General features: G+C 37.0%; 1 protein-coding gene across 1 annotated transcript in view; it reads left to right on the forward strand.

The window, feature by feature from the left end:
* The window catches only part of LOC115445261 (receptor-type guanylate cyclase Gyc76C), a 44,533-nt gene extending 33,707 nt beyond the window's left edge, over positions 1-10,826 (forward strand). The window contains exons 10-14 of the mRNA XM_037438654.1: positions 2,743-2,866; positions 6,037-6,125; positions 8,492-8,621; positions 8,908-8,999; positions 9,327-10,826. Coding sequence (XP_037294551.1) covers positions 2,743-2,866; positions 6,037-6,125; positions 8,492-8,621; positions 8,908-8,999; positions 9,327-9,488 — 597 coding nt within the window. The 3' untranslated portion in view covers positions 9,489-10,826. The remainder of the gene's footprint in view (positions 1-2,742; positions 2,867-6,036; positions 6,126-8,491; positions 8,622-8,907; positions 9,000-9,326) is intronic.
* The last annotated feature ends 297 nt before the right edge of the window (positions 10,827-11,123 follow it).

Raw genomic sequence — 11,123 nt, forward strand, 5'->3', positions numbered from 1 at the left:
TGAGGAAACCTGCACATCCGAGAAGTTCTCTATAGGAATTTCGAAGGTGTGTGAAGTCTACCAATCCGCACTAGGCCAGCGTGGTGGACTAAGGCCTAATCCCTCTCAGTAGTAGAGGAGGCCCGTGCTCAGCAGTGGGCAAGTATATAATACAGGGCTGATATTATTATTATTATTATGGATAGAGGTGGCTATAGGTGGAGGCGATCCGGGCAATCGGCCTAAATCTCGCGCGATGCCTTGAAGGACCTTTTTTACGATCTTACTGATGAAACTGTTAAAATGGGGCCTCGCGTCGTTTAAAGCCACCACTGCTTCGAAATGGGTTGTTACAGTTTGGAGGCGCGTCACTTAGCAGTTAAAACAGTTTCGCGCGTCATTTATTATTAAAAATATTGTGAAACAGGATATTTTACTTTCGCAACCCATCCGTCATTCGCATGTCTCATGAATGTCCTAACCGCAAATACGTAGATGACCCAGAAAGCATGCTCGTCGCACGAGTTCGTGTTTTTTACTAACACAACTTCTGAGTAAAAGTTACTGGTCACCAATATGTAAGGCGACTAAACGCAAAAGCCACACCTAATCTGTCCTCCCGAATAAATGGTAACAAAATGAATACTACCTACATTAGCTGTTTAATATGTTAACTAGGCGAATGAAAGCGTGGCTATGTCGTACTTTTGACCCTCCAAGATCTACTGGCATGGTGAGTTAGTGTAAGGTGATACTAACTCACCATGCCAGTAGGGGACTGGGAAACCTCACAATGTGGCGAGGCCCCAAATCCTGTCGATAAACCTCACTCATCAACAAAACAGCACACTCTACAGCAACACATAAAAATACACACAAAATAGAACACAGAATTTTTTTTATAAAATCCCCGATAATTGACAAATAAAAACTTGGAACATTAAAACAGGCCTAGCAATATGAGTAAGTTGGTGACCTAAAGTTAAATTATATTACTTGCGTTGTTCCAGAAAGGTATACATTATCTTACCATTTACCAATTATTTGATATATTATTGTCACTCCATACTTCTCCAGGACAAAATTAGACTATTATAGCACTCAAAGATAACGCAAATTTCAGTTAGTGAAAGTATTATTAGAATTGGAGCAATATCTCCAAAAGACGCAGTATAAAAAATATGTTTCAGTTATATATAATAGTATAAAATACAATGAATAAGTGCAGGGTATAGGTGTAGAATTACTCATAGTGGTAATCCATAAATTACGCCACACTGCGAATGGAACAGATCAAGAGGTCAACAAAGCGTGACGTAGTATGATTAAGAGACGATTCATAACTTTCGTGACGTCACACGTAAAAGTCTAGGTAGAGTTTTACGTACAGTAAAGAAAAATATTACTAAAATTATGATCATACGTGATCGTATGTGACAAGGTGTAGAGTTCCAAAATCATGTAAATGTTTTGAATGACGAGACGAACATGCCGATCGCCTAATGGTGAGCGATACGACTGCCCAAAACGAGAAACGACACCATCCAGAACTTTTAATTAAAAAGAGGCACTCTACTGCGCTCATATAAACCACTGCTCATAAACATCTACAATACCAGAGGAATCATCAATCATGCGTTGCCAACTAAAATACTTGCTTAGCCGGCTTTCTCATCCTAATCATTCACAAATTTGAGATCACTAGATTCCGGGCTAATTTAGAGCAGAAAACACCAAAGTCATCTTACCCGACCCGGGGATTGAATCCCTTAGCACTGCCGTCATTCCGCAATATAACCACGGTATCAAGGTCAATAAGTATTTAATCAAGGCTATTTTGAAAGAAAAGAAAAAGGTAACTGCTACTCATCGTGGACGAGACAGACGAGAGACCTACTACGATGAAGCTGCTTAATTATGTATACAAACGCCACGCGTTCGTAACAATATGTGATTTGATTTACATAATGCATCAGATTCTCACAGTGATTCCCTGGAGGTTGCGCAATAAATTATAACCGTTTACATTAGTGATGGGATTCCCGATTTAACTATATATTTTTGTGGTATTACAATGAAGTGTTCCTATAGGATACCATGGATTCTTTTTGTTATTGTAACAGTTTTAAATATTGCGACACCAGAAGAACGAATTGTAGCAAGTGTTATAAATACGTATTTTTTTCTGAGTAGGTCGGTAGAATCTGGTAATGTTAGATTACATGTTGTCTCAAACTCTCAACCTTGTACCAATCATTGCACCAATCATTATTTGCTATCGTAAGTGATTATAGGTGGAGATCAATTAACATAAAATTACCTAGTTGCTGATGTAATTGTCATCAGGGATAGTGCAATATCGCGTAAGAGTAGAGAAAGCCAAATGGGATTTGTTACTTACTGTACTAAACAATTGATTTATTATATTATTATTTTTTTGTCACTAGCTCAGAGATCAGACTATCCCCGAAAATATATAAAAATAAATGTATTTATGTCCCTAGGGACTCCAAAACGGTTGCCCTCAGCAGCTATTTTAATGAAATTTTCTGTGAATTATGATAGAGATGTGATTACAAATATTTTTTTTGTCTTTTTGGAAATTGGGTGTCATTATTGACATCTGACTATAGATTATAATAAATGCTTGCCGCCGGAATGGTCGTTAGTTTGAGTTGCGCGTTAAGAAAAACATGCAGTCCTTATGTACTAACTACACTACTATACAATACACACAATTTCTAAAAGCAACTTTGTTTTCAGGTCATCAGCTTCCTAAATTCAGTGTACAAGTTATTCGACGAGAGGATCGAGTGCTATGACGTGTACAAAATTGAAACTATTGGGGACTCGTACATGGTAGCTTCGGGACTGCCCGTGAGGAATGGTGAGTAATCGGGAGTGTTTTTGAGTCATTTGATGACAAGATTTTGTCACGGGACAATAATTAATTTTAAGGAGAGTGTTTTTAGTCATTAATAGACATTTTCGTCATCAGTGATGAGTCATGTGGTTGTTTTTTTAATCTTGCAGGCTTTTTTCATTAACTCTTGATAAGCCTGCCCTTTCCAAATTAGTATGAAGTCGAAACACGATTTTCTATTTGCGAGAAGAATTCTGCCTATTTTTTATTACCGGCCGCATCCTTGACGATATCCGAGTGGATCATTTTCATGTTCTCTTCTCTCATAGTGGCAATGACGTAGCGTGGTTGAGACAGCAGGGACGGTCCAGCCCGGCACTTTAAAGGTGGGCGTCACAGAGTAAAAACAAAATAAACTGTTGTGATAGTCTATTTTGTTTTCTCTCGTTGCCTATGGCTGATAAAACTTGGGTCTGCCCCGGGCGCCGTAAAAACTAGGCTACGCCGCTGAGTCGTAGGCATATAATTGATCTCATTTGAGCTCGCGATCGTTGTAGATATGATAGCGGTGAATAACCTATGGGAACTCGTGACTCACTCCCGCGCCGTATGGGACGTCGACGCGTCCTTATGTCTGAGGGATCGAGTAAGTGGAATCAATATTGAGTCATCTTATGATGGCCAATTTATGATATTTTTTACACAGAATATCACGCCATTATCTTTTTCCTTTCATAAATAAGCAGATATAACAACCGACATTTCGTAGCTATGTCATTCCCTTTGATGATTGGGGAGTCTATTTTTATTTACAAAACACTTCGAAACTCAAACTCAAAGCAGATATTGCTTAGTATATTTATCGAGATAGTTGATGTGTTTACGTCACCGTAGCAGTCTTGGCGGAACTTGAACTTGCAGTCTCTGTCACTTTATAGTCTTGTTTCCATGAGTTGCCAGAACTAGTTAGTGTATACCAAAAGATGTCATGTGACATGTCTTTCTTTTGTGAACAATTTTAAACTTTATCTTGTTTTACTGTTGACTCATTTTGCTGTGGCAACAAGGTCACTATTACCATATTTATTTCCAATTAACATACCATGAGGTGCAACATACTCGTGCTTAAGGGACATTACACCTATGAATAGATCGGTTGTTCCCTCAAGACATGTTAAATGAAACCGAACCTTACGCGCATCATATAAATTATACAATTCTTTGTAATTCAAAACGGCTACATTGGCAGCTTAGCTTAATTTATGGGTTTTTTTCCCAAGTTGGTATAGCGAATACTTATAGTAATCTAGTCTAAACAAAACGTAGACTACGAATAAATTACTATAACAGTCTCTGGTCTCCAAAATTATAACTTTCACGTTATAATATAGTACATCAAGAGCTTCTACCTAATGAAGTAAATTTTATTAATCTTCTTTATCAATGCAGATGATTGCAGCTCGAACCTATCTGATAGTTATCCTACATCATTGAAGTATTATTAATGCTAATATGTTTTATTTTGACGCTCGTTGATGCAAAAAAGTTATAGCTAATGAAATAACAAGAAATGGCAAAATAAAGAATATATTGTTTGAATCCAAGCCATACAAAATCACGCCATATAATTATAAAATATCCTTTCGATATAATTATAAAATCGCCTTCTCGGGAGTGAAACGGACTGCTGAGACGAATGTCCGCATGTCAAAACGAAAGGGCACGCTCACCAGTTATTTAATGTTATGTGTGTATTCTTTGTCAATTATCGCTTGCTTTAATGCTAAAGGAAACTTGCATACCTGAGAAGTTCTCTGTAAGAATTTTGAGGGTATGTAAAGTCTGCCAATCCGCACTAGGCCAGCGTGGTGGACTAAGGCGTAATCCATCTCAGTAGTAGAGGAGGCCCGTAGCCAACAGTGCGACAGTATATAATAGTGGTAAAGGGTGAAATTTTTCAAAAGATAACCCCAGAAAACATGTGAGTCCCCCAGTGCTTGTGCGCTGGGTCTTCACACCGAATGCCCGCCCATGCACAGGGGGACATTTGTCGCGGCTCTAGACACACAGTTAAGTGTGTATACCTCATGGTTGAAATTTAACATTGAGGCCTATGAGGGACTCGTGAACATTTCCGCTCCACTTCACTCCGCCCATCTTAATACTTCCTCTTCTTTCCCCTTCTTTCCTCCCCTATTTCTCCTCTTCCTCTCTTCCTCCAGGACCCTGCAGTCGCTAAGCTGGGGGAACCAGTATAACGTTCGATTTCCCTAGGTGTTGATTGCGGGGTCTGTACTTTAAAAAACATATCGAGGCCAATATCACAGAAAACAATAATTAAGACAAACGCTAATAAATCTAAAAGGGAAGCCGTTAAGAATCCGGTTGTATGGACGCTTTACCACTAGTATATAATACGGAACTGATAGTATAATAATATAATATGTATCACATATATCGGGGCGGGAATCGACAACCGCCTCATCCACTGCGCAATAGAGCTTTAATGAATAGAAAATGATTAAAGTAATTTCTGAGGCCTCGGTAACTGAGTTGTTTTGGTGTGCGCGGTACGACACTACTCTGAAGTTTCGGGTTCGAATCTCGGGTCGGGCAAAGTGTTATTGCGTTCTTTTGTTCGGTGTCAGCCCAGAGTTTGCAATTATTGTTCGATTTGACGATAGACTCGCCCTCTATAAAATCATGGGACGGACCACACAGGCGAAAAGTGGAAGTCCTATTTGCACCTGTCTACCCCTACTGCTTCTGGTACAGTCGATTTGGGCAGTTAAAAATTCTCTCCTAGATTTTTTTAGTCATTCTGTATTAGACAAATATTTGCAAATTTCCCACGGTGATTCAGTGACCACAGTAATTTACTTCACACTGTACTCTAATGCGGTTAGACACTTAATGTCGCCACCTGAGCATTTAATGGATTTGCAGGTTTATGGTTTTGATCAGATTGGACTTCAATTGAAATTTGCTATATCAGTTTGTTTGAAAAAGGTTTTTGTCACCAAAAGTTACTGAAACCGCTATCAAGTTTTCAAGTAAATAAAAAAAATGTTTTTTTATCAAAAAATAATTTCTCCACTTTTGCCTATAACTTTTCGAAAGTCCTGTGATTATCCGGAATATAATCTGGGAAATTTGGTTCAAAGGCAGCTTCAGTAAGGGATTTTTTGTTATAGGAAACAAACATGCTACAGAAATTGCAAGTATGGCCTTGGAGCTCTTAGAGGCGACTTCGATGTGTCGACTGCCACACCGACCTGATCAGGTATCTTCTTTAGGTAATCCGTTTATGTGTTCTAAAAGACCGTGGTATCAAGCTTTTCCATCTATTTCAAATGTCACATAAAATCGTAGGAATACATGAATAAATTGAATACGTTAGTTCTTTTAAAATTGACAATCAATTGTCTCATTTTTTTTTTTATTAGTCAGGGTATAATTTATTCCATAGATATCTTTTAGCTGACCATTGAAAGATCGACCCTAAGATTATAACGTTATGATCTAATATTATTTCCACTCGTCCAGATCCCTTATCCCATCCACGCTGTTCGTGCCCTCTTGCAACTAATCCATTCTTGTTGTTAAATTTGGTTTATTAAGAACTGATTATTCATGGAGAATATAAATATTTGTATACTACAATACAAACAAATTATTAAAAAAAGACAGTTGTAGGTATTTAGTTGTTAGGTTCATCATCAGATTATAGTTTAATGAATGGACAAATTATATCTAAAAAAAATTGCCTGGAATTTGCAAGTTATGATCAAATTTTCCCTTTCTGCTTGATATGTCGTAAGCGCTTATATTATGCCTGTATGATTCGTATTTTTATATAGAATAGAAATATTTATAAAATATTAATTAATACCAACACGGTGACACACGTAACCATCTAAAAATAGAAATAATTATACCACTTACTTGATGACTATGCGAATGCTTGCAAATTTCTGTTGCTAAGAACTCAAAAGGAATTTCCCACACAAAAAGTATGCTTCCTTGTAAGGAAAGAGAGAAAAAAAAGCAAAGAAACTATAGTTTCTTTGCTGAGACACGCGAATTTGAGGCATGACTCCCACAAAATGGACGTTCATGTCGATGCAGAGATATATCGGAAATTTACCAATGAACATCGATTCCCAGCATATTATTTCGACACAATAATAAAATAATCATATGCATAATCAGACATATGTATCTACGTCGTGAGAATTTCTAGTCAAACATAATGGGCGGTAGGTATCATCGTATCTGCCACCAAAATCGTGGTTATTCCTCTTTAAAGTCAGTGCGACTGGTTATTGTCTCAGGATGACGACCGTCACAGACTTCTAGGCGTTATCTTATAATTTAGACTAACTATCGTACAAAAGAATGTATAGGAATTAGGAATGAACTAAAACACACATTATCCAAATTTCAGTTCAGTTTTAATGGAAAAATTTACAGCGTTCAGTTAAACTGATTACTACCTTATTTAGTAAAGTATATGTGACAAAATGACGCCTAAACTTGAACTAATTAGTCACAAAGAGACCATGACCGCAAAGGGTCCGGGTCGTGTGCAGCTATGACTTGCAGGTATATTGTGGTTAAACATGGCCTACGACATATTTCGGGAATTCTCGAGCTCATCAATGACTAAGGGTCCGTCTGGCGACAGCTATACGACGAAGGTGGCGGCTTCCTTGGAGCTGACGCTTAGCATTGCATCATAGACAATGAATAATTTAATCAATTCAACTATACTTGGAAATGTAGACCTTATCCGTCTTAATTATAAAAAAATCGTAAAACCATGATTATTTTATTTCATTCAAAAGGAACAGAAAACAGTACACATTAAATAAGTAAAGGGTAAAATTACACATGTACTGCATTAATAAACATTTAACCAACATGCTTAGTTAAAATACAAATTTACTCGATCAGCTGTAAGTCAAAACCCGCCATCTTGCCTCTTAATAAGGTTAAACTAGGGAACTGGTGATTTTTTTGACAGCTATTTAGGCAATTCTTAAGCACCTCTTAACGCTAAAACAAGTTTATAAGTAAGACTGTATATTTCTAGTAAGTAAAGATGACCTTAACTTTTGCGTTAAAACTGAAGATGATAGAATCAAATTCTAAAGTCTACAGTATGAAAGATATTCAATTAACAACTGTATGATAAGTTGCTATTGCGTTTTGTGTGGTAAGTGACATTCTATAATTTGTAACGTTACCAAATATCCTTTCCTCCCTTCAAAATCGTAGCGCATGATTCTTTGTTGTAGGTGTTTCTTGAGGGAGATCATTTCTCATATAGGAGGTCAGTAAAATAAAAGTATTTTGGTTGATCATATATTTTCGCAAGTGACGTATCTAGGGTTGTACAATGAACAACAAAAAAAAAAAAAAAAAACATTTCCAGTAAATTACTGAATTGACAAAATGTTTGTCGTTTGTTCAAAGGTGAAATAATCGGTGATAATAAATTCTACTAGTTGCTAGAGGCCATGAACCAGTAAGGTAAAACGGCTATCAGCAGCCAGTCTGCTTATGTGATTTGAGCTTCAAATTTTTAAAATAAAGTTAACTCTGATGTTTATGTGCTTGGTGTGATGATACGACGGATTTTGGCAGACGCTGTGCATGAGGAGTGGAATTCACACTGGACCCTGTGTAGCGGGTATTGTGGGTAGTAAGATGCCAAGGTACTGCCTCTTTGGAGACACAATAAACACAGCCAGCAGGATGGAGAGCACTGGAGAACGTAAGAATTCAAATATTTAGGTATCGTGAATAGTCTTTACTTAGAAGGAGTAGCTACCACAGGACTAGGTGGTGTAATTCACCGGGTCCCTAAGAACTTGTGGGTTCCGGAGCCTGATCTATACCTAAACTTCAAAACTACAGGACCTTTTTCCTAGGTTACCACTCTGTGTGTTAAGTACTCGAATATTGGTCACCATTGTCTGGAATTATTTACGTACAGAAGTATTTATATAAGCCTAAAGTAAATTACCTTTTAATCACACGAGTTATAATGATTGTTCTAGCAATGAAAATCCAAATATCTGATGATGTAAAGAAGGCCCTAGACAAGACAGGCATGTTCATCACGACGCCTCGAGGGGTGGTGGATGTTAAGGTACGCACTTAACATAATCTAAATGATATAATGCAAGTTTTACAGAGAATGGACAGAAAATTTATAATTATTTATCTAACTTATAAAATAAAGTCCCTCTGCCACGTCTCTCTGAACGCCATAAACTCAAAAACTACGAAGCAAATTTTCATATGATTTTTATCGATGAAGCGATTCAAAAAGTAGGTTTACGTGTATATTCATTAATGTTTTGTATGATAGATGGAGCTAACGTTTGTTGAAGTTGTTTAAGTAACCAGATATTTCATTGTTGTGCTGCGTGACGCCTAAACATCCCTATAAGTCATACTAAATCAATTTCTTCAGGGTAAGGGTGAGATGACCACTCACTGGTTGGAAGGTCGCACGGGACCTTCGCCAGCAAGACCAGCGCCTTCCCTGGATTGCACTCCCAGCTTCTTAGCCAGGATCCACTCTCAAGGACGAGCTTCGCCAAGATACAAACCAGATACGAAGCTTCAGCAGTAGATTTTTATACCTATTGCTGTTTACTGCTATTACCAATGTCAGTGGGGTGAGATAAGACTTAAAGAATGTGAAGAATCGAAATTTGGGTTTTAGCATTCACGTGGAATATTTAGCATTTTTTTGTTCAGTGATCTCCTAATTATCATATCTTTTTCCTCATTGTATTCCATGGTGAGGTCAGCGCAACATGTTTTGACGCATGTTGCATTTTGCAAGTAAGTGCTTGGACGTCACCTCAAATGGAAGAACTATTTTAGATATTTAGTAAATAAATATCCTAAAGGGTTAATAAAATCATAATCTAATTGACTTGGTGTTGTAAATTTTCTGAATTATTGTGTGCGAATCGATCTAATTTTTGATTCTTTTCATGGCTAAAGTCATAATATTTTGTATTAATTCTGTATTTAGCGATGTGTGACTGGAAGTCCATGTAATTCTGTACTTATACAATTTAGATGTTATGGATTTGAGAGTATAGATTTTATAGTAATAAGATAAGCGGATAGTTCTCATTATTGGACGAAATTGAAGTACTATCCACAAGTCAATCTTTAGTTAGTTATTAAAGATCAGTCCAGGGTAAATTGTATTAGAAAATACACCAATTGTATCGAACCTAAAAGCTCCTGATCTTCAATTCCTTTTATTTATTAATTACACAGTGTACATCATACCTTTGAACTACTTTGAAAAGAGCAACACTAGAGTTTTTTACTTGTTCTTCTCTGTTAGAATCTGTTTTCCAGACTAGAGCTAGAATATAAATTGACAACACCTAAATGATATTTAGAGTATTTCAGAAATAAATTCGTTCTTTCGAATAACATATAGTATAAGTGTATTTAGACAAACAAAAATAGATGAGACAGAAAAAACGCAATAATATTCATTAAATTATTTCGTTACGTACAATTTTGAGAAATAGTCCTATGTTTATGGATTTAAATGAATTATTGAATGCACTAAGGACACGAAAAAATTAGAAAAACTATGTACAGACCGTTAGTTCTGAATTCACTGCACTTTATCTTCAATATCCACGCATAGACATAACCATCCAAGACGCCATAATTTTTAGTTTAAAAAATATGATAAACAAGAACACCTACCTATGTAAAAATATTTAATTGTGTATTAGTTTGTTTTATTTAACTGCGTCCAATTGTTATTAAAATGTTCATAGGCAGCATTGATTCATAAAAAAATATTCGAGTTTTGATAAAATGGCCAAAATTTAAAAATATCACCAATGCTTCCTACGAACATTTTACATTTGCACAATTGCAACCTGCTTTTAATAAATGTTTTATAAATACATTTTATTAATAAATGGATATATTACATCGTTGTTTCATTTTTAAAAATCATCAGGAATTGGTTTGATATTGTGATCATACAGGGGACAAGGCGGCACTGCGGGGCTGCGGACGAAGACTTAGACACTCCCGTCAAAGGAAGCCCGCAGTCGTATCTAATGCGCCGAAGAGGGCCACCGCGGAGTTTTAGCTGGTAGGCCGTGCGTATGTGCGTAGGTTAGTTGTAAATAGGGTTAGGGACTCGGCTCGGCCGTCACCCAAAGGTATCATCAAATCCGGGCGGCTCAACGCCGGGCCGTGAGGCACGGTTACCCGA

The sequence above is a fragment of the Manduca sexta genome, chromosome 14 (assembly GCF_014839805.1).
Source record: "Manduca sexta isolate Smith_Timp_Sample1 chromosome 14, JHU_Msex_v1.0, whole genome shotgun sequence".
NCBI classification, from domain to species: domain Eukaryota; kingdom Metazoa; phylum Arthropoda; class Insecta; order Lepidoptera; family Sphingidae; genus Manduca; species Manduca sexta.